We start from the raw sequence: 23,146 nt of genomic DNA on the forward strand, positions 1-23,146 counted from the left end.
AGGGGAGATGTAAGATGATTGGAGAACATACCCTTTCTGCTACAAATCTCACAGACTGCACGCTGGTTCCATATAAGTTGTCATTGTACTGGCCGGCTTCTATAAACTTGTGCTCTTGGATGTCTTTCTCCATTTGTTCTCTGGAAATGACAAAGTGATAGTCTCTGCCATCCACCTCGTAGTCACGCTTTGGCCTCGTAGTATCTTTTTAAAGATGAAAAAAGATGAAAATAAGGTAACTTTATATTCATAAACTTCTGTTATACCTATTTTTTTTTTTTTTTTTTTTTTTTACCACACACCCTCAACATAGATATAAAAGTGTGTACTATGGAGGATCATGACATAGTAGCAGGTACCAGGCTTAGCCCTCCACTGTGAAGAACTATAAAACTAGATAAAATGTATGGAAACACATTTTCAGGCACTGGACAATAGGCAGTGCTGGGCTGCAATACTTGGGAGAAACACATGAAGGGACTTTGCATTTACTCCATTTTCATTTCCAAATGGAGAGTCTAGAGGTCATGGAGTTCTAGGAGACCCTGAAGTTCAGACGGGCTGTGCATTAGGTTGAGACCCCAGAATGGTTGCATTTTATGAGGTTACTCTTGACTTACTCTAGACCCACCTTCACAATGTCTAAAACCAAGTAAAAACTCAAAGAAGCTGACTTGTCAGTAAATTATTGCCTGCTGAAACAAAAACTTAATGCTCTATAAAGGAAGATTGATAACAAAACCCAAATGATCAATAATGTAGCATCACAATGTCTAGCACGTGATAAAAGACTATGGGACAAGCAAAGAAGTAAAAAAACGTCTCATATAAAATTAAAAAATGGACATATAGTGTAAATATACTCAGGGACTTTAAAAGATGTAAAATGATATCACCACAGTTAAGAAGGGACTAACATCAATCAACTCTAATCATAGTTAGAATTGGTTAAACTTCTTGGTAAGAAGAGAAGAGAAAATAATGTAACATTATAAATCAAAAAAATGTTAAAATAAATAAAATAAAATATGGTATCACTCATGTGTGGAACCTAAAAAATACAACAAACTAGTGAATAAAACAAAGAAGCAGCAGACTCACAGATACAGAGGGCAAGCTAGTGGTTACGGAGAGGACGGGCAATACAGGGGTTGGGAGTGGGAGATACAAACCACTGGGTGTAAGACAGGCTCAAGGATGTATTGTACAACACCGGGAATATAGACAATAATTTTGTAATAACTGTAAATGGAAAGAAACCCTTAAAAACTGTATTTAACAAAAAAGCACACAGGAGGGAGTAAGACCTTCACCACCTGTGCTGCTCACTGCGCGGCCATCTGCAGCCACATTCAAGAGCATTTAAAAGGGGGCTGGTCCATATGTGTAAAACACACACTGGATTTCCAAGACTGACCACCAAGAATTATGAGATATCTCAATAATTTTTATATTGATTATAAGTGAAATATTGTTCTGGATATACTGACTTGTCATTAGCATTAAAACTATATTTTCTATCTTTAACCCAGACTTCCTAGAAGTCCATCGTTAAAAATGATCAACATTTCAGATAAAGTTTTATCCTTAAAGATGTTCACTGTACTAATTTATAAATTATAAATAATTATAACATATAAATTATAATTGTATTTGAGATTTGAGTTATAACTCAGAATATTAAGAAGTAGAGAAACCCAAAAAAACCCTAAATGAGAAAGGATGAATTATCACATAATATACATTTAAAATAGTTATATAAAATTTAAACAATATTAAGCAAGAAAAGTATATACTTGATATATACCCAATCAAAGGAGAAAATGCATGAAAAGAAAGAATAGGTAGAAATCTATGAAAATATTATCAGGGATGTTATCTCTGGGTATCTTTTGAGATTTTCTGTATATTTTTAATTTTCTTGTTTAACTTTTTAGCATTTTCCAAGTTTTGTACAATGAACATATATTGATTTTCATAAAACAGTGCCAATAATTAAAAAAGAGAAAGATGATGATGCAAGGTGGAGAGGTAGTGAAATGGTGCTAAAGGAATTTCTTTTTTTTTTTTTTTCTTTCAAAAGTGCCGGAACAAGCTGGGGGCTGCAAACGGACTAGGGTTTCTGTCTGGAGTCTCTCTCAGGTTAGGTGCTGTGGCAAGACCCTTGCCGGGGACCGTTTCACAAGCAGCACACTCGTCCTGGTTACCCCCACCCATGCACTGCACATGTGCGATCCCTGCTGTTCTCCTGTGTTCCAGCAGACATTTGCAGTCCTGAAATGTGAGAGACACTTCGGAGCAAAGAGCTTAAAAAATGAGTGAGAAAGAAATATCTGCTGAGATCAGATTTAAGAGCTCAGTGGTCTAATAAATTAAAATTTCCTGGTGGGTTTACATACACAGAAAGCCTCTAGCATTTTCAAGTGCACGGCTGGAGCAGGGACAGAGGTGATAAGCGGGGAGCACCAGGAAGGAGAGCAGACAGACTCTGCAGGGCTGGCTGTCCTGAGTGTGCCAGAGGGGCTGGGGGGCCTGATGGCTGTCCCGAGTGTGCCAGAGGGGCCGGGGGGCCTGATGGCTGTCCCGAGTGTGCCAGAGGGACCGGGGGGCCTGATGGCTGTCCCGAGTGTGCCAGAGGGGCCGGGGGGCCTGATGGCTGTCCCGAGTGTGCCAGAGGGGCCGGGGGGCCTGATGGCTGTCCCGAGTGTGCCAGAGGGGCCGGGGGGCCTGATGGCTGTCCCGAGTGTGCCAGAGGGACCGGGGGGCCTGATGGCTGTCCCGAGTGTGCCAGAGGGACCGGGGGGCCTGATGGCTGTCCCGAGTGTGCCAGAGGGGCCAGGGGGCCTGATGGCTGTCCCGAGTGTGCCAGAGGGACCGGGGGGCCTGATGGCTGTCCATAAGGACAAGAAAGCAGATTCAAGTCTGCAGTGGCCGGCAGGTGGGTAAAAACTTTATATTCTTTCTTGTCTTCTTCCTTCCAACACCTGAGGCTGTGAAAACTCTTGGGAAAAGAAAGGGTATTTTGTTTTGATTGACACACAGCCCTAAGTCATCCTGAAATGAGTTTAACAGATGGCATTGTCTCAGATCTCTCTTACTGAAACTAAGAGTGACCATTAGCTAGATCCATTAAGCCTGTAAACTGCCTTCACGGATAACTTTGTTGCTACCAAAAAAAAAAAAAAAATTTGCATATCTTTCAAGCATCACGTAGACTCAGCGATGTGTTTGCCCGAGTTGTTTTTTAGGAACTCAGAGTCAGCTGTGTCCAGTTTGAGCTTGAGGTGGTTAAAAGTGGTTAAGACCACCGACCCTCCAACTGGACAAGTGCCACTGTCTACCTGGTGACCTTTGGACATCAGACGGCCCCAAATCCACCCTCAGAACATGCTAATGCTGACATTTTCTGAATCTGCTTCCCATGATGAAGCCTGCAGCTTACCTGCACCTGCACAGAATGAGAAATACCTTACCTTTGTATTTTCAATCATCCTTCCCCACACTCCCCACACCTCAGACCACCCTGCTCCTTCATCCCATAAATATCCCCAGCCCCTGGCTTCGGGGAGGTGAGTCTGAGATTTCTTCTCTAACGTCTTTAATTGGCAGTCTCGTGAATAAACAAACCCTTTCTCTGTTGTAAACCTTGCATCTCAGCATTTGGCTTGCTGTGTGTTGGACAAACAAACTTGCTTTGTAGCATGATTCTATGGGAAAAGAGGTTTCAGTGACATTTCATCAATCTACAAGAAAATACGGAGGCCTATCAATAATCCTATGCTATCTCAAATACCACGGGAGTTACAAAGAAAACTCATCCTGCCCTCTCGGGTACCACATCATTTACTCACTAAACAGAGAATAACACATGGTAGCATAGATGGAATGTATTTGGCAGAGAAATGAAATGAGATGCTCAGATAATAGGTGACTGACTGTATTTGAATCACTGGAGACTACTGGAAAAATGGAGTTACATTTTACCATCTCAAAAAGAGCCACGCTTTATTTCGAGAGGAAAGATAAATGATACTTACGAGGCACACAGGAGCCAAATTTGTCAGGAAATTCAGATATCAAGTCATCATTGATCCGATCCTTCATGGGGCCCAGAATAATCACTGGTCGGGTATAGTTTACTGCAGAAAGGGAAAGGAAGATGCAGATGAGGAGTTCGACTTGGGAAACTTAGGGCAAACTTGCTGAACGCTAAGAACTACTGAGACTGTTACTTTGGTGGATAAATTGCCCAGAGAGCCCTGCATAGGAAACTGATGCTTTAACACCGAGTGTGTTGGCTGAGTCTACTTTCTAGAATTTACTAACAGGGAAAAGCAACTGCAGTGACAATGAAAAAAAAAAAAATTGGAGACGTTTTGCTTACTCTTCACGTATGCCTACACAACAGTCAAAACAGCTACTGCGTTTAGTCAATTGAGTGGGAGAAAAAAAAGATTCCAAAGTAGCTCTTTTACCATTGTTTAGGCAACGACTTCAAAAGTCATCATTAGTAGTAATGACATCTTAGGTTTTTATACTTTCTTTTCCTTAGTTCAAAATACTCTCCATTCTCTGCTTGGATTTTCCCAATTCCTTTGTAATCATGGGGCTACAAGGAACTCAAAAGTTCATTTGGTACAATTTCTCCTCTGATGCCTGAATTTTCTCTGTGATCTTTGTCAATAGCCATAAGCCTCTGTATAAATTCCTCCCAGGCTTCTGGAGCAGCCCAGAAGGAGGCTTCTCTCTCAGAAGCCCTGCTAGAAAGCCCTCAATACTAAGTGGACATCAACCTGCAGGGGGATTTTACCCATCGATCCTGTCGGTGGCGCTCTTTATGATTTGGATGTGCTCCTTCCTATTAAGGATCATTCTTCCAGAGGGCAGCTCCATCCTCCTGGGAGCTGTTGCTGCCCACACTCTGCAGGGAAGGTGTCTGCTTGGCCACAGGGCCAAAGAAAGAGCAGGGTCTGGCCTGGGAACTGCTGCCTATTAAGCAGTTTATTTTCCTTAGTCCTTCACTCATTCCCTCCTGAAATGGGGTCGCCTGTTATGGCCTGGAAATCAGGAACCAGAGCATGCTAAGAAACTTACTTTCCTGCCTTGTGACAGGCTCATAGGAAAGAATGAAATCTTCTTGCCCTCCTGAGAAGAGAAAAAAGGAAAAATTACAGTGGACTAACAACCAGTCACAAACCACAGCTACAAGCCCTGCTCTGCAACCCAGGAAACAGACCCAGTTCAGGGCTAACTTCCCTTGTTCTCTCGCTCCTCAACCAGTCCCCACATCCCTTCACCCTCATAGAACTGTTTAGCGCCGTGACAGAGGCAGGGGGTCGCTGGTTGTAAGTCTGAGGAATGACAGGAGGCTGGCCTTCTGCAGTTCAGCAGGGCAATGATGTAAGAGACCGCCTTACATCTGACACTGCTAACCACAGTGGTATGGCTGCACGCCCCATGTTCCTACTTAAAAGGAACCCTTTGAATTCAAGGAGAGGTTCCACCCAGTAGTTCGCTGCTACATTACCAGAATTTCTGGACCTTTCATCTTCCATTTTATTTCCCAAAGAAACACCCTGTTCAAAAGCAAGTGTCTGCTTGTTTCATTTGTGAGACAAAAACTTCACCAGCCTATATACTCCAAGGCTCTGAAGACTTTAATGTTAATTCATCAAGAAAATCCTGGGTCAGTTAAGAAGACAAAAAACTGAGGGCCCTATATCACTTGTTCTAATCGCTGCTAAATCTAGCCTTGAAACTTTGAAAAGTAAGGCAGATCATGGAGTATAAGTTTCCACCCTTCCAGTGTCATTTGCTGTAAGCCTTCTGTTTAACGGTGAGCCTTAAGTCAACATACAACCATGGAAAGTAAACTGGTTTTTGGCAATTTTTTTTCCCCTAATCACCAATTTTGCCCAGTTGAACTAGGCATGAGATTCGTCTGATTCAGCTGCCAGCTCAGAAGGCTCCACACTTTCATTTGCACTAGACCTAGAACTGACTATCTTTGGTGGGGAAATAGTTTAAGTTTTGAAAAGGGCTTTTTGTATGCTGTCCTATAGAGGAGAAGTGTCGTGTGTGTGCTAAGTCGCTTCTGTCGTGTCTGACTCTGTGTGACCCCATGGGCTTGTACCCCGCCAGGTTCCTCTGTCCATGGGGATCTTCCAGGCAAGAATTACTGGAGTGGGTTGCCATGCCCTCCTCCAGGGGATCTTCCCGACCCAGGGATCGAACCCGAGTCTCTTGCATTGGCAGGTGTGTTCTTTACCACTAGCGCCACCTGGGAAGCGCCGAGGTGTGTCCTAAGAGGTAGTTTCCCCTGAAACCAAAGGGCACTGGGCCTCACTGCTCCATCTCCTCAGAGCCCCTGAACCTTCCAGAGTCAGGTCAGAACCGTGTGCTGCTGCTTCAGAGGCCACAGCCTCTGGAGGATGAATCAATTTCATGAAAGGAGTCAGTATTACAGGCAGGTTTGATAATGGCGAGACTGATCCAGGGAAATTAGGCGGTATATGGCTAAAGCAGTGAATGCGGATGTCTTCCCTGGGGTGGGAAATGGCCCCAGGCCCACATCGTCTCGCCTCACCCTCAAGCAGGGCCCACTCTCAGAACGGCACGGCTGGGCTACCTCCTAAAGTCACGGAGAAGGGGCACGGGTGCGTCCTCTAAGTGGAACCTACCCATGACTGCTCCAGACAGTGTTCAGGGGAGCTTCCCACATCGGGGCAGGGGTTTGGTATGTGAGGAATCAGATTCATGTTTGTTTTTTTTTTAATTCAGAAAAAAAAAAAAAAGATCCCCTTTTAAAAAATGAATCAACTGAAATTTACAGAAGCTGGGTCAAAAAGTAATAAAGGGGAATGATTGCTAAGCTCTAGTTATCTAAAGGTTGACATGTGCAGAGGACATATGAATTCAGAGGATAAGTGTAAAAATGGTTGGGGAAAAAAAAAAGCATAGCTTTAGAGATAGAAGCATGGCAGACCAACACTGTAATGTCATACTAACTTTCAGGAGATATCTCCCTGAATGATTAATATGTGAGAGGGGACTCCTGCCCATGGGATAACAGGTTTTAAATATCAGGTGACAGAATATGCTATGGAGCTACTTTTCCACATTTACAGTTGAATTTAATTTCTCTTTCAGGGCTTTAGATAATTACAATACATGTCAGTTACAGAAATACTTGAAAAAAATTGCAAACTTTTTAAATGCAAAAAAAGAATAAATATCAAGTGATACTTATGTCTCTGCACCAGACTGGGCGCCCCATACCACAGTTATCCAAGGTGTCCTCAGTACTTAACATAAAGAAAGAGACCAATGATGAATTTGCATTCTGCTTTTAGTGGAATGAGTCAGGATGAGCAATGAAGCCAAAAATAGGTTCTACTTTGTGTTTCTGTCTACATGCTTTCATTTGGGGAAGTGTGGTTTCCCCTAAATTAATATAACACCCCGTGTTCCCAGGAGAATCTCTTTCTAATGGCCTTGCAAATCATTCTGATGGGACATTCTAAAGGCAAACCTTAAATAAAATATTTGGTGTCAGTATGTATAATGTGTGATTTAAAAAACTAGGACAAAGCAACAGAGTTCTGTAGTTCTTCGTTTACCTATTGCTTTCTGGTTTACGTCTAACCTACAGGAAGCACAGGTTCTTGTTCCCAGCACTAAGACTGGCAGACAGCAGTGAGAAGAGTCCCTCAAGTCAACACCCACCCCAATTCTAACGACTGTGGGACAACCAGGGACCATGTACGGAAGCCCGCAGGGGCGCTGTGGCAGCTGGTATTACATAATAGCTGTGAACTCAGCGCCCAGAACCAATTTTCACTTTCATGTTCAAGAATGAAAAGCCCAAGGGGTAATGGGAAGGAGACTACGAGGGGGAGGGAAAAAAAGTTGCGGCAATGAAGGAAAGATAATTCGTGTCTGCATAGCACTTTACAGGCTGTGAAGGGCTTTTGCAGCCGTTGCTTTGTATTTCTCACAGCCATTTCTTTCTAGGTAGGTGCTCTGATGATCTCCACTTTAAAGACGAAGAAGCTGAGGCTCGGAGACAGGGCCTGTTTCCTCAGTAAGTAGTAGAGTCAAGATTAAAAACCACATCTTTTCTGACTCCTTGCTGAGTATACGGCACAGTCTCAAAAAGGTCAGAGATGCAGAATTCTCTGTGGGGGCTGGCATGTAGAGGCAGAACTCACAGGCGAACAAAAAGGGTGGGTGGCAGAGCAGGGAGCGGAACCTGGGTCAGAGTTACTGACAGGCCATAAGGTGCTCCATTTGCAAACCCTAACTTTTTATTTTTTTTATAATGCTGCTGTGTCATCTCCAAAAAATAGTCATCCTTAGTAGTTTTTCTATTTTTTGCTCAGGAGGTGTCAGCACTTAGAAATAACAGATGACACAAGGGTACAAACAATTACTTGGTCTTGTTTTGGCAACCACACGGCTGGAAAGGGGAGTGTGGCACAGTGCTGGGGGTGGCTGCCTGCCGCCGGCAGACTTCACAGAGCGAAGTTGGTTGTTGTTACAACCTCCAGAAAACACTGTCTTTAAACTGGAAGCAAGTCACTGTAAGAGGGGTTTGGAGTAAGGCCCTCATACTCTCTCACGATGAGGAAAAACAAGGTGTTTTTCTTTACAACTTTTTTCCAAACTAGAAAAGAGAGATGAGGGAAGCGAAGACCAGTGGCAGGGCATTCAGTGGTCTAAATGTAGTGTTTAGGGCCTGCATTGGATAATTATGAAGAATAAACTAGTTTCCTAGAACCACAGAATGTTAGTGCTAAGAAAGGGTTTGGAGTTAACGTGGTTTATGGATGGAGAGTCTGGAGCATGACTTCACTCTCCCTTACGGACCCTCGACACGCATCACACCGATCATTGCCTGAATTACAGCTGAGCCTCACTTGGCCTCAACACTTTTCAGTATAGTTCCTCAGGCAGCTATTAAAGGGCAGTCTTGATTAAAGTCTGTTTCCTGTATCTCTTTTCTAATCCAAGATAGTCATTTACATGGGAGAGAACTAAATTCAAAACTGTTCAGTGATTTCTTCAAGGTCACATAGTGAATTACTGATTCAGTGTCTTCAAACCATCTTCTGAAGATTAAATGTTACTATATATAGAGTCTGTAAAATCAGGCATAGTTCACAGTTAATGTTATATAAATATTGCTGCTTGTATTGATTGTTGTTGTCTAGTCGCTAAGCTGTGTCTGACTCTGTGATCCCATGGACTGGTGCCCGCCAGGCTGCTCTGTCCATGGGATTTCCCAGGCAAGAATATCGGAGCCGGTTGCCATTTCCTCCTCCAGGGATCTTCCTGACGCAGGGATCAAACCCGAGTCTCCTGCATTGGCAGGCGGATTCTTTACCGCTGAACCACCAGGGACAGCCAATTAATTTGATAGGTGGTATGGTTGAAATATACTGGCTAAAACGTGAAGAAGCTTGGATTACAAATCACAGGGAATAGTGAAAATGTCTAAGTTTTAGAATTAAAATATCTTGATTGGACTTGCAGGGACATAGTGAAATGTAGCTCTTTGGAACTTCAGCTTCTTCATCAGTTAATGGGGTATAAATATAAGTTATATTTCATAATTTTGTTGCAGAAATCAAATGAGATACTATATGTAATAAAATTGCTTTGTAAGAACTTGAGGAAATACAAGGCCAATACTTGGGAAGAGTGGAGAAAGGAGAATATGGGCACCATTTCGACTGATTCCAGAGGGAAAGTCTGAGATCTCTTCATTTCAGCATCTCAGTTTCACTCAGTTCATTTTTTAAGATCCTTGGTTTGAAAATCCTATTTAACTGCTGAGCACCAATGGGTTAGGAGGATAATCATCAGCTCTCCCACATCCATAAGAACATAAGAGCTCTACTGGGCTTTAAGGAAGGCAGGTCTTCAGCTTGTAGAGATTTGCAAGGTCTCCATTATAGCTAATTGGTCTTTATTGCCGTCACATATAAGGGCAATTCAAAGGTATGATACAAAACAAACACAAGCCTGCACTTTATTATATTACTTTGTTGACAGAAGTCTGGAATTAGCCCATAATTAAGGTAGTTATGAGACAGCATTTTGCATAATTAGATAATGTACTTTGTTAAACTGCATTGTAGCTAGTGCTCAGTATAACTGGACTTTGGAAAAAACACGGTATAATTCTTGAGATGGTGCATCAAAAGTTTGGGCTATTTATTGGAAATTGAGGTTGGTGTAAATTCATGTGCATGTATATGTATCTCAGAAAATATGTGAGGCTTTCGAGTAAGGTTGGCACAACCTGTAACTCCAGAATGTAACACACAGGCCTGGGCCCGTCTTTCTGTGTGTGGGTGTTGTTTCAGCCATGCCTGACTCTGTGACCCTATGGACTGTAGCCCACCAGGCTCCTCTGTCCATGGGGATTCTCCAGGCAAGAATACTGGAGTGGGTTGCCATGCGCTCCTCCAGGAGATCTTTTTGACCCAGGGATTGAACCCCCGTCTCTTATGTCTCCTACCACCAGCACCACCTGGGAAGCCTGCCAGTCTTTCTAACCACTATTTTTTTAGCCATTTTGTCCTGAGCAGACATGGAATGGTTCTAAGAGTTAAAAAAAAAAAAAAAAAATCTGAAAATGAGTGAAAAGAGGTATTATTTTATTTGTCTACACTGCTATTCATAAAATATAAAAGTCATAATTATAGCAAAAGCCAGGAATTCAGTAGAAAAATCGAGCCTGGTTTGATTTTGAAACTGTACTTTCTGGAAAAACTGTGTCTGTTCCAAGCCTTTGTGTCTTTGGTCATGCCAATGCCTTTCCTGGGGAGTTTCTTCTTCAGCTTTACTGAGCTGGCAAGTACCTCATCTTTGCAAAGCTCAGCTCAAAGTCCCCTCCTCTTTGAAATTATCTCTGAAGCCCCACTTTTATGCTAGAAATGGCCACACTTTATGCTTTCTTAATGTATTGATCTCTCTCCCTCTTTACCCGTGCTGAGTGCTAGAGTTCACGGAGACTTACACTGAGTCTTAAGGTGCCTGTGAGAGAGCATGACACAGAGGGGATGCTGAATGAACTAAGAAATAATCCTCTGTAATTCCTCATATTTCTATCCTGGGAAAAGAAATGTCCATTTTTTTCTCCTCTAAGGTATGACAAGGCTCTTCTTACCTTTTTTCATTTGTAAAGAAAGCAATCTGAATGGCTAGCCTTCTGTACCCTCAGAGGAGACCCAAGTTAATACAGACTATTAGACTCCACACTTTCTCTAGTAATAGTACAGTTCCAACTCTTCTCTCTTCTCATAGATAATTTAAGCTGTTTCCAAGTGTTTCCTTTATTCACTCAATAAACCTTTATGTGCACCTACTATTTGAGAGTGAAAAGAATTATTGATGTCAACTTGGAGCACTGCAATCAAAAACTTGTCAAACAGCTGAAAGCCTCGGTGCAATTTTTATAACAATGATTCTGGAAAGAACATGCTCATCTCTGAAGAACAGGGAGGTCTCTGAAATATTCTAAAAACAGATTTCCGAAGGAAAAGGTAGTTCTTGTATACTTTCCATAAAAGGGATTGCAAGAACAAAATTTGATGTTTTCCATTTCACTATCTGTTTCTACAGGATGGAAGCACAACACTTAAAAACTGAAAACTGAACATCCAAGAAATTGGGGCCAAGGGTCTCCATGAAACCCAACAAGTAAGTTATATTTTCTTAATACTGAATTGCGGGTAACTCAGGCACAGGAAAGACAATCTTTGGTCACTTCTTAACCAGCCAGGTTTCTTTGTTTTAGAACCAAGTGAAGACATGGGAGAGGTAAATATTTTCCCAATTTGGGATAATCATAAAAGTATAAGAGTAGGAAGACTATGACGATGTTAAAGATCGTGCTAAAAACAAGAAAGCTTTAATTCCTTTCATCACTAGGACTTGTCATTCTATTGAGGAAGAAAATGAGGGGGTTCTAATATTTGGCTGATCAAAGGTATCTCATTACAACTTTTCTTCATTTCATTCTGTGGCATGTCTCATCTGCCTCCTCTAGCCCCTACTCCCTCCATCTGTCATCTTTCCTCTTTTGTACCTCCCCCCCCGTCCCCCGACTATTTCCCTACCAATTTGATTATCTAGAGCCTTTCTCAAGATCCAAATTGAACTTGTCACACTTCAAGAACACTATTTGGCACTCCACCTCAAAAAAGGGCATGGTTTTATAAATCACCATGTTGTAGTGGAAAAAACAGAAGTAAAAGTTATTCTCTTCTTCTATGCTTATCTTCAATTAATACAAGAAAAAAGACCAAAACCAAAACAAAACAAAAGAACCCCAAACCAAAAACAAAAACCTCCAACCGATTTCTATCTTGGTAGGTGAGGGTCATAAGTACTGGGCCTGCAATTTTCTAATATCAGCAGTTGCTTTTTGAGTAACCCATTTCACTGAGTACAAAATAAATATCGAAATTGCAAGGATCCCAGTGATAAATGTACTTATTTTAGTCACCAAAAACCTGTACGTGGTAAGAAACCACCAGAACAGATAAAAAAAGGATGTGATTGGCATTTGGTGAATATTCTTTTATCACTCAGCAAATGGCTTGAGGTGACCAAACAAAAATCAGAAATAATTTTTAAATAGTTACCTACCTTTTCAGTTAAGCTTTCTGATCCAAGATTTGTTCACTTTTAAACAAAATGCGAGTTCCTTCAACATTAGAGGATGAAACTTTTTCATCTCTTCCCAATCATCAAAATTTAAAGTTAGATATAACATAGTATCTATCTCAAAATATTAATTAAGGAGAGAAGAGATATACAAGGTTCATACTCATTTAAAAGGAACACTAATTTATCAGGCTTTCTCTCGCAAAGGGGAGCCAGGCACAGAAAGGAAAAGGCAAAATGAGAAGGAAAATAAAACCATGATGACTTTTCAACCTTTCTGCAGGGTGTATAAATTATTTTTGGAGGACAGAATGTCAAAATCCAAAAAAAAAATTTTTCCCCCCACCTTCTCTAGGAGAATTGCATCACCAGGCCACAGCCAACTGAGGCTGGAATATTTTATTAGCAATTCCACAACCCCTTGTACAAATGACATTAGTTCACCCATGGCCCTCATGTCTTTTGTATCTTTCCACATCAAATGATGGTTTCATTTCAAGCCATTTGCTTTGGATGAGGATGATAAAGGGCAGCAATTGAAAAACAACAGCAAAAATCTGAAATGAACACCACAGGCAAGGGGGCAGTTGCAAAGAAAAGAATCACAAACCAAAGCAATAACTTACGGTAGCTACTTTCGCTATCGCTGGCATTAGAAGAAACATGTTCTGCAAGAACAGCACAGCAAATTAAAGAGATACCAAGCATTGGAGAGCAGCCAGAACTTAAAGGAATATCATGCAAGGCTACTAGAAATGTGAGCGAAAGGCAAGTAAGGCCGCAGAGGAGACGCATTAAGAGAATTCAGATAAGATGAAGATGAAAACTTTATTTTCCAGGGAGCTACTGCTTGATTGCGGTGTCTTATTTTTTATTAGCCAATAGGAAAGTATGTTTAATTATAAAAAGTGAATGCTGTCCATTTAAGCACTTTTCTTTTTATAAACACTTTGACCCATTCGTGTAGCTCTGATTTTCCAGATTCTTGTTACAAAGGTCAATGTGTCTCAACTGGATGTTCCTGACTATAATTTCAGGAACTTCTGGTGGGTAAGGACTGGTTTCTTACAGGCTTTTCGTTGCTTTATTTTGCTGTTAGGCATTTTGCAAGAATATCGCATTTCAAATTGCCAGTTGATCCCTCCCTGGAATCCCTTTCATTTCATTTCTATTTAAATATTTCCTAAACTAATTCACAAGATGAAAGGGATTGCTGAAGAACTTTCCTGCTTCAATGAGTATATGGGACACCTCGGAGGAAGAAATGAGTCACTGAAAAGTGTTTTATGAATCAGTTCAATATTTCCTTGTTTTTAAGATTCTTGCTTGGATAGTTCTTAGGTTCTGGAGGAATTAGAACAGGCAGAAGATGAATGGTCTAATACCAAGCACAGGTTCTGGCACAAAGCATGTTTTTAACTCTGGTTGAATGACAAGTATACAGTGATATTTCAAAACTTTTTTTCCACAAAAACACAGTTTAACTAGCATAACAGGGGGATGTACTGATTATGTGCCAGATTTAGGACTTTTATTTCCAAAATAATTTATCTGTACTATTTATTAAGTTATAGAAGATAAATCCATCAATTTATCAACTTCTTTGTATATCAGGCTAACTGAATGAAGAATATGTAACTATTTGATCTGTGAAGATCATTAGCAATAACTTTGGCTTTTTAAAAAGGGACAACTGTTGCAAAATCTTTAGAAAAAAAGAAAAGCACATATAACATTATTCTCTAACAGTTTAAAAAGAAGTGCTTTGAAATGTATTTGCTATTATAGATTCTCACCAGTCGGATGGATTAATTTTCATTTTTTAGCATCATTAAGGTAAAATTGACAAATAAAATTTTCATATATTTTAAAGTATACTATGTGATGATGTGATACACGCATGGATTGTGAAAGGACTTCTACAATTGAGTTAGTTAACGCATCCTGGATGGACTGATTTTAGAGCGTGAAACTAATGAAAATTAAAGCATGGGTTAAATTTACTGAAATCATTTCTTTTTGTGTGGGTGTTTGATGAGAACTGCATTATTAATTTAGGTACACATGTTACAAGTGCAAAGGGGCACTAGGAAAGTAAGTGTGATGAATCAGTGCAAATCTGTCTTGTTACCGAAAAGTCAAAGCACATACCCAACAATGGCTTATCTGCATGAGTGTGACTACCTCAAGCACCTTCATTTGAGGATGACAGTTTTTTTTAATTTGTTTTTGATTATCACTTTTAAAATAATTCAGAATGAAGCTACATTAGAAAAATTTAGAATCATACAGCAGTTTATTTAACAACCAGTCTCTCTTAATGTTAAGATATTGTTTAACAGAATTTTTCTATTTTGCAGGTGAAAAGAAATTAAAAATATGTTCCAGCTAAAGTCTAAATTATGGCTACCAGTACTGTTAACTGGCATATAACTTTACCTAGTGTAATATATTCAATTTTGGAGAGTAAGTAAACGTTCAGATTTAAAAGGCCATCACTCTGGATTTAAAAAGGCATCACATACTTCCAACTCTCCAACAGCAAGAGATGTTCATTTATTAACAATATATTAAAATGCTACCCAACCCCACTGAAAATTTAGAAATTCTCCCTGGTGGTACTTGGTGCTAATTGGATAATGTTGAAATCAACACTTGAATTTCAGTCACCAATTCAAGAAAAATTTCAAGGCATATTCTGTATAGAGACTCAAAGATAAAGTTTTCATCTTTAAGGAGATCAGCAGTTATTCTTGATCAGATTTTGTTTTCTAAATATACATATCTTAAAAAAAATCCAAATTAACAATTTGAAGGATGAAGGGTATCATTACGCAGGGTTATATAACCAGCTCTTGAAAACAAAGTCCAGCTCAATGTTATTTTGTTTCTTAGCAATGAAATGAACAGCTTCTAAAAATATTGCCCATAGCTGTTAAATCAAAACAAACAAAAATGAACATGTGATGCAGCTGCGAAAGACACAAAATGGTTCTTATTTCATTGGTGCCTACACAATGGGGTTAGTGTCAAAGACAGAAAAATCATAGTATATTAAAACACAGAATTATTATTTTTATTAGTGCAATGAGACAGAATAAAGGCATTAATAACTAGAAAAATTTTAGTTTAATATACTTTACTTTCCACTCTAAGCTATAAAATGAAGATCTGGTTATGCAATGCAGTAATAAATCACTGATAGAAAAACATATTAATACGTATCTAAAACTTTATCATACAAACGTTTCAAGCAGGATCACTGCAAGTCAGAAAAAAAAATCAGTCAAAGTTAATAGCAAGGAATTATTCATGGAAGATCAAATAGCTTAATATTTACTTTTTGAGAATGCATGTTCCTTTTGACTATAAAGTAGCTCCTTTACTAATAGCAAAGTATAACCCAATTATGGAAATTGGCAAGGTCATTAAATATGTCTATGTGAAAAGCCAGAAGAGAGAGCATAAAATAATTTCTGCTTTCCTGTTCCAGAGCATTGAACTCGCCCTTTCTTTCAACATGGCTTCTTGCTCCCTGGGAGGTACTAGGAGACAGAGCAAGGATGCCACGGCTGGCATCAGGACCATGTTGGTCACATCACACGGCCAGAAAGGGAAGGTGTGAACTGCAGCGGAAGTTACAGTGCCTGAGACACTTTGTTTTTAAATGCTGACATGCAGAACAAAACAGTTGAAAATTACTTGGTAGGAGCATTCACAGCTAGGTAACAAATAAAACTCGTATCTTGTGCATGCTAGGAGTGAAAAGGCCCTCGAGAAAAGGAACAAAAGCCAAACTCAAAAGGAAAGAAAAAGAAAAGAAAAGTTACAGTGACCATTCCTGGGAACTTACTCAGAGTCTTTGTTCCATAACCGTCGTCACCTAATCCGGGGATGTCCTGCATGGAAGTCCCCAGAGAGAGCAATGAGAGAGGGAGAACAGCCACGGAAGAGGAAGGAAGAAGTCAGTGGAGTTGAAATGGATACTACCATGACAGACCGTGTTGCCTGAGCAATCTGGATCCCTCGCTCTCTTCTTAGGAAACAAATTTCACCCCAAACTCCCTGGGCTGAGACTTGAGGATTCATATTGCAACTTGAAAGGTTTAAGCAGAAGGTTGTCATGAAAAAGATAGAGTCAACAAGAGCCATTTTTACCCACTGTCAATACTGCCACAGCAACGTACCGCTGAGAGTGATGATCCACTCCAAGTTTCACGGCCAATTCTTAGATTGAGCATAAGGTCAATTATCCCAAGATAAGCTCACTGTGAGGGAAAGAGTGAACAAATACTAGTAACCGAAAGAGGGGAATTTGATCACTCCCAGTTAGCTAGCACTCCAAAACAATCCATGTGGCAATGGAATCTAAGATTTCTGTCCAGAAAAGAATTTGTCTCAAGCCCTTGGAGAGCTGCATGATAGAAAAGGTGAACCAGACACAGTCTTGGTCATTGGTAAAAAAGTGCTGTTTGGAAGCAAAGTCCCCTGCTTCCTCAGGTCCCTTTCCAATGCATTCTGCGAAAAAAAAAAAAAAAAAGAGCTCCATCCAGGGAAGGATCCAGACTGCAGCCAAACACTGGTCACAGTAGTAAGCCCTGACCTGCCTGCCTGCCATGTTTGTTTGCCTAGGCGTGTGGCGTGGGGCAGCCTACATCATGCGTGTTGCCCGTGAAGGATTTTTTTTTTTTCTCTTGTGTTGCAGGTGACATTCTCTTCGAGAATCTACTTACGTTCAGGATCACTGGTTTCCTGCTCACTCTGCTCCTTGTTCTTGTAGAATGGGAATTTTCGTGAAAAGATGAAGCTCTTTTTACGCTTGTCATTGAATGACTGTGAAGGAGAAAAGGCATGGGGCAAAAACAGGGGACGTCTAATTGTTGTCACACTCATGCTGACAAAACAACTAGTCTGTAAAAGCAGAGAGCTGTCGTGACGCAAGCGGATAGTCTAAAGGGGTGTGGGAGGGTCCCTTAGAGCGGATTTTAGTTTCCAGGAGTGTAAATTCCAAATGATGACACTTTGGAAAAATCATCTCCTAATTAAATAAGAGACTGGTTGCGGGTAAATGATGATGGAAGAGACGAGTGTTAAACTGGAAGTAGATGACCCAGAGTCTCTGTCCAGCTCTGTAACTTGCTAGTTCAACACCTCAGAGAGGCAAGTGAATCTCTCTGAACCTCAGCGTCTTCTTCATCTGCATCGTGAGGATTGCGAGAGCAGCTCTTAGGCTGTGAGACTCATGTAAGGCAGTGTAAACACAAAGTGCTACACAAATGTCATGCTGATCATCATCATCATCATCAGGTAGAAAGGACTCTATTAGAAACACGGGGCATACCAGTGTCTAGATATCGTTTTCAATAACATGAATTTGAGTTACTTTAGCTTGAATTTAATTAAAACCTCACAGAGATGTGTGTGGATTTATGATATATGATAATTATAGTTCTCACACAGATAGATGATAATTATAATATTATATTTTCAATCAAAAGAGATTTTAAAGACAATTGAGTTTCAAGCCTTCCTTTGTAGGCAGGGGGCCAGAGGCACAGAGAGGCTGAGTCCCTTGCCAATAGCACGGAGCTCACGGGTGACAGTCAAGACACCATCAACCAAAACCTATTACAATTGCTGCTAATGAGGTAGTAACCTGATATTCATTCAAGGAAGGGAGATATAATGGCCACTTATCTATATTCTCATATGATAAAAAATAATGGAAGAAGAACTGTCCTTAAAAATGAAAACCACTCCGTTTTCTTAAATGAGGTGGAATTTAAAGTAATACAGATAGACATAACAGAATACACGTATCAGAACTTGTTTTTCTCAAGTGAATATCAGATGCTGGCCTGAAAAGACTCCTTAAGAAAATTTCATTTATTCCCATTGTTGCTCTTATGGAAATGCTTTCTGGGGTTCTTATTTGGGAAACATGTTCTCAGTCATTTCACAGGCTATAAGCCATGTACATCTTGGTAATTTTATATTCACATATCATTTAAAAATATGTTCACCAGCTTATTTGACCAATTTGGCTCTGAGTGTCTCTCTCTGTCTCCAAGAAACAAGATTTGTAACTACATAGGTATTAACCTGCCAAAGACTGAAGGTAATTTGACAATGGGTATCTAACATGATTTTAGCAATGGCAGCTGGCAGAAATAAATGCAGAGCCAGCAGGGTGATTACTTGGAGAGAACGGTAATTTTCAGCCCATTGGCTAGAACAGTTATGTGTTCTTATGAATTTGATGCTTGACAAAATGTTGTAAATAACTTATTTTCTTTGTATATTCATGCACTCCTATACCAAATATCCATTTTGATAGTTATGTTCATTTAGAAAACATTAAAGTACTAGAATGTTGGTGCTGATATTCAGTAACTCATTACTTTTTTAGTTATTAGGAAATTTCACCAAAGTCAGTTGAGCTTAATGTTATGTACTATTAAGAAGGCTTTAAGGAAACCAATAAATCAAATATCTAATAAATTCTGAAATTAGGGGACACATTTTATACTTCATATTCAAGAACTAGAAAAACATTCTCATGAAAAAAAAAGTATCACTTCAGAATTTATTACTCTACTGACAGCACTTGTGTTCGAAATAGTTTTATCATAATTTGTAATTGAGGGATTGGTATCCAAAGACAAAGCTGGGAACGCCCCCCAAATTTCCCCAGTTAAAAAATGGTAAGTTCTTAAAGGAACATTAAATATTCTTGCATCACTCCAGTTTCATGCCACTTTTACATTTCAAGCATATTTACACTTCAGTAACTGAAAATAAAAGAAAAAAATATGTAAGAATTAATGATATGTGATATTGCAAGATATGTTAGACATTTAACTTCAACATTACAGATAACTTGTCATGCAAAAAAAAAACCAACAACACACATACACACATTTTCATGCAAATACAAAACAAAGCCAAGACGAGTAAAGCCTGGGGTTAAAATGTAGACATAAATGGACAATGTGGAGGCCTTTGAGGGCCACAGGGTGCTGCATGCAAACCACATTGTTTAAATTGTCTCACAGGGTCAAAGGAAAATGAAAATGTGCTGTTTGTGATTCACTCTTTTATATTTTCAAGGCAAGGACTGTAATGTGTTAACATTTCCGGAGTATGAAAATGTTGTGTATCATGAGTCATCTGATTGGGACATCATAATATTTAGCACCACACTTTTCAAAAGAACAGAAAATGCACAATAATTACTCAAAAATAAAATTATCTGACATATCAGCAGTCTATTGCCCAAAGTCATTTCATACTGGACTTAAAGAAAGGGTAACGGAATCATTTGTTGGTGGTCACATTGCCTTAATTTATGGACACAGAACCAAATCACAACTTCAGTTCACACGCACAGATTTAAAAGTCATATATTAAAGATCTTAGTTAAACATTTCAACTAGAAGAGGTTATATGTAGTTTATAATGCTCTAATCTAGTCTTTTATTTTATTGGACATGTGTAATATTTACCATTATATAAGCTTTCTTTCAAGGCTGTTAAATTTTTCTTTTAATTTAGAAAAGGAAAATCTGCTACACGAATGTTAGGTAAGAATAATAAATTAACACTTTTACTATTCATGGAACACATCATTCTAAAGCAACTGAAGGCTAATCTATAGCTTTATTAATCATACTTGATCAATGCTGTTTATCCATAAGTTACAGTATCCTAAATTCCAATCCATTGTTTTCATGTCAGAAAGCTTCTTTGAGTAGAGATTTTGAAAATATCAATTACATGTGGCAAGTGAAAAGTTGGCATACCCAAGCATTCCATTGTGGAATTTAACCTGGATTACTGAGTTCTTATGAACAGAAGTGGTAAAAAGACAACAACTAAATTTGCTGAGCAGTTATTATGTGCTATGCTTGGTTCTAACATTTGCTGAGCACTTATTATGTGTGTTTAGACACATAATACGTGAATCTCCACACTAACTTGATAAGGTTGGTACCATCACTGTTCTCATACTACAGATGAGGAAACTAAAGTTTACAAATCTCCTGTTATTTGCCCAGAGACACAGAGTTGGTAAGCAGTGAAGTTAGGATTTGAATTTGCAAATATTCCTGGTTGCAAAAATTGCTGTTCTTAGAGCAAGAAAAGGTTTGGCAACTCAGGCCTGTTTCAAGTTTATATTTAAAATCATTGGCATCTGACTCAAACGATACTGTGATCTGTCTTCTTCCCACGGCTTCACTGCTTGACATTTATTTAAACCATCAGATGCTACTGGCTGTAACATTTTTGTGGGATACCCTGCTACAATTTTTGAGACCCTTTCGTGTTTTTGAGGGCTTCATTCTATTGTTCTTGTTCTTATGGTAATGTAAAAAAAAATAAAGAAAAGGATTTTAGTGGAATAGATTATGAATAACATTTAAAAAGTAATTGCCCAAGACAAGCAAATCTATAAACAAAGTCAACAGTGGTTGGTTGGGGCTGAGGGAAGCAAGGGGGTGCAGAGAATGGGAAGTGACAGCTAATGGGTATAGTGCTGATTCTAGGAGAGATGAAAATGTTCTAAAATTAGATGGTGGTGATAGTTGCATAACCCTATGAATATACTAAACAACACTGCACTGGACACTTTTAAGTGTGTGAATCATACACCATGTGAATTATATCTCAATAAGGTCTTAAAAAAAAAAAGAACCCCCTTCCTAACCCCCACACTATAGGATGAGAGGATAGCCCGATTTCAATTCTACTTGGTGTAAATATTTTTTATTGTTAATTGAATGAGAGGAAACTTCTCTCCCCAATCTTTGCAATCAATCAGATACACATGCCTCATTTACCTGATTCTGTTGTGTCTCTGTTAAATGAATACCTTTCATGTTGTGACAGACATTAGAACACTCCGAGGGGACAGCAGACTATTACTGTCACTCAGAAGTCTCTAAGTTTTTATGTCAAATGGCACAAAACTGCCCAGCCTGACCCCAGAATGTAATGGCATTAGTGAACTGGTTTAAGATAAAATACACACTTCATGAAGAAAGGAAACAAAACAAAAATTCAAATTGCTCCTTCTCCCACTCAAATTTGACATTCTTAGAAACACATGAGTGAATACTGAGTTTTCATTCAGAAAACTTTAAAATGAGGGGCATTTTAAGATTTTTCTTTTTCCTGTACTAATTTTTCAAGCTTCAAATGTTTCATAGCCCTAAAAAGTCACCTTCATGACATAAATTTTCTCTGGGTAGATTCAGATTTAAGTGTGTACTGAGCTCAGATACACCTTTCTTTGTGACTTCTTTATCTTATAAAGGCTTCTTTCCTCTTAGTTCATTCTTGTCTCTCCTCTAAAATAATTGTGTTCCCTTTGGAAAGTTGTTATTGTAAGTTCCAGTGACCGCTTTTTATTATACACATCATGTTTTCATACAGAAAAAAGAGAAGTTTCAAACAAGAGAGGTCCAAGAAGTTAATAACGAGACAATGAGGTTGTTAAAGAAAAGACAAGAGTGGGCCTGAGATATGTCTGTTTCTAGAAATGTGTTTAAATGGATGTGTGTATACATAAATGTGTCTATAACAGTGCCCCAGTGTTCTGTTTGCCAGTCTAATGATTTGACGGATCTAGGCACTGAGCATCAGTAGCTGGTAACATCACACACACACAAAGCCAACTGGATGGTATGTGCTCCCTTGTGGGAGAACAAAAAATCTCTACGAAGTAGTTCTGTAAACCTCTACTCTCAAAAGAAAACGAAACCTTCTTTGGCTAAAGGATCTGAGTGTAATCAGACCTCTAGATCTAACTGCCAGCTTACAGAAAAAAAGAGGACAGATAATTCTGCTAAATTATACAACAAAGAAAATGGCATCATCGACTCAATGGACATGAGTTTGAGCAAGTTCCGGGAGATACTGAAGGACAGGGAAGTCTGGTGTGCTGCAGTCCATGGGGCTGCAAAGAGTTACACATGGCTTAGTGACTGAACAACAGCAAGGATGTGAAGCAATTGAAACTCTCATCTAAATTGTTAGTGCAAATGCAAAATGGTATGTGTGCCTGCATGCTAAGTTGCTTCACTAATGTCCAACTCTTTGTGATCCTATGGACTGTAGCCCACCAGTCCATGGGATTCTCCAGGCAAGAATACTGGAGTGAGTTTCCATGCCCTCTTCCAGGGGATCGTCCCGACCCTGGGATTGAACCCATGTCTCCTACGTCTCCTGCATTTGCAGGCAGGTTCTTTCACTGGCGCTACCTGGGAAGCCCACAAAATGGAACAGCCACTTTGAAAATAGTTTGGTAGTTTCTTGTCAAGTTTATCATCTAGCTAACCTATGACCTAGAAATTCATCTTTGGATATTTATTCAAGAGAAAAACATGTCCACAAAAAGGTAGGCATTAATATAAGAATGCTTGTAATTCTCCAATGTGAAATGCTAATGTCCATCTACAGATAAACT

The 23,146-nt window shown here is 39.5% G+C and overlaps 1 protein-coding gene and 1 long non-coding RNA gene across 22 annotated transcripts in view; one reads left to right on the forward strand and one right to left on the reverse strand.

The window, feature by feature from the left end:
- Positions 1-17,417, forward strand: part of LOC133040242 (uncharacterized) — a 36,665-nt gene extending 19,248 nt beyond the window's left edge. Inside the window, exons 3-5 of one of the 4 annotated variants that reach the window (XR_009688932.1) lie at positions 8,014-8,083; positions 11,632-15,144; positions 16,172-17,417. This is a non-coding gene — a long non-coding RNA (uncharacterized LOC133040242). Of the gene's footprint in view, positions 1-8,013; positions 8,084-11,631 lie in introns of all 4 variants that reach the window. The other 3 variants (XR_009688934.1, XR_009688930.1, XR_009688931.1) reach the window with 3 other exon arrangements.
- The window catches only part of DLG2 (discs large MAGUK scaffold protein 2), a 2,226,746-nt gene that overhangs the window by 12,118 nt on the left and 2,191,482 nt on the right, over positions 1-23,146 (reverse strand). For 11 of the 18 annotated variants that reach the window (XM_061119779.1, XM_061119776.1, XM_061119782.1 and 8 more), the window contains 4 exons: positions 17,412-17,511; positions 5,095-5,145; positions 4,038-4,139; positions 32-204 (listed from right to left, as the gene is read on the reverse strand). In XM_061119779.1, coding sequence (XP_060975762.1) covers positions 32-204; positions 4,038-4,139; positions 5,095-5,145; positions 17,412-17,511 — 426 coding nt within the window. Of the gene's footprint in view, positions 1-31; positions 205-4,037; positions 4,140-5,094; positions 5,146-16,531; positions 16,578-17,411; positions 17,512-23,146 lie in introns of all 18 variants that reach the window. The other 7 variants (XM_061119788.1, XM_061119815.1, XM_061119821.1 and 4 more) reach the window with 1 other exon arrangement.

The sequence above is a fragment of the Dama dama genome, chromosome 2 (assembly GCF_033118175.1).
Source record: "Dama dama isolate Ldn47 chromosome 2, ASM3311817v1, whole genome shotgun sequence".
NCBI classification, from domain to species: Eukaryota; Metazoa; Chordata; class Mammalia; order Artiodactyla; family Cervidae; genus Dama; species Dama dama.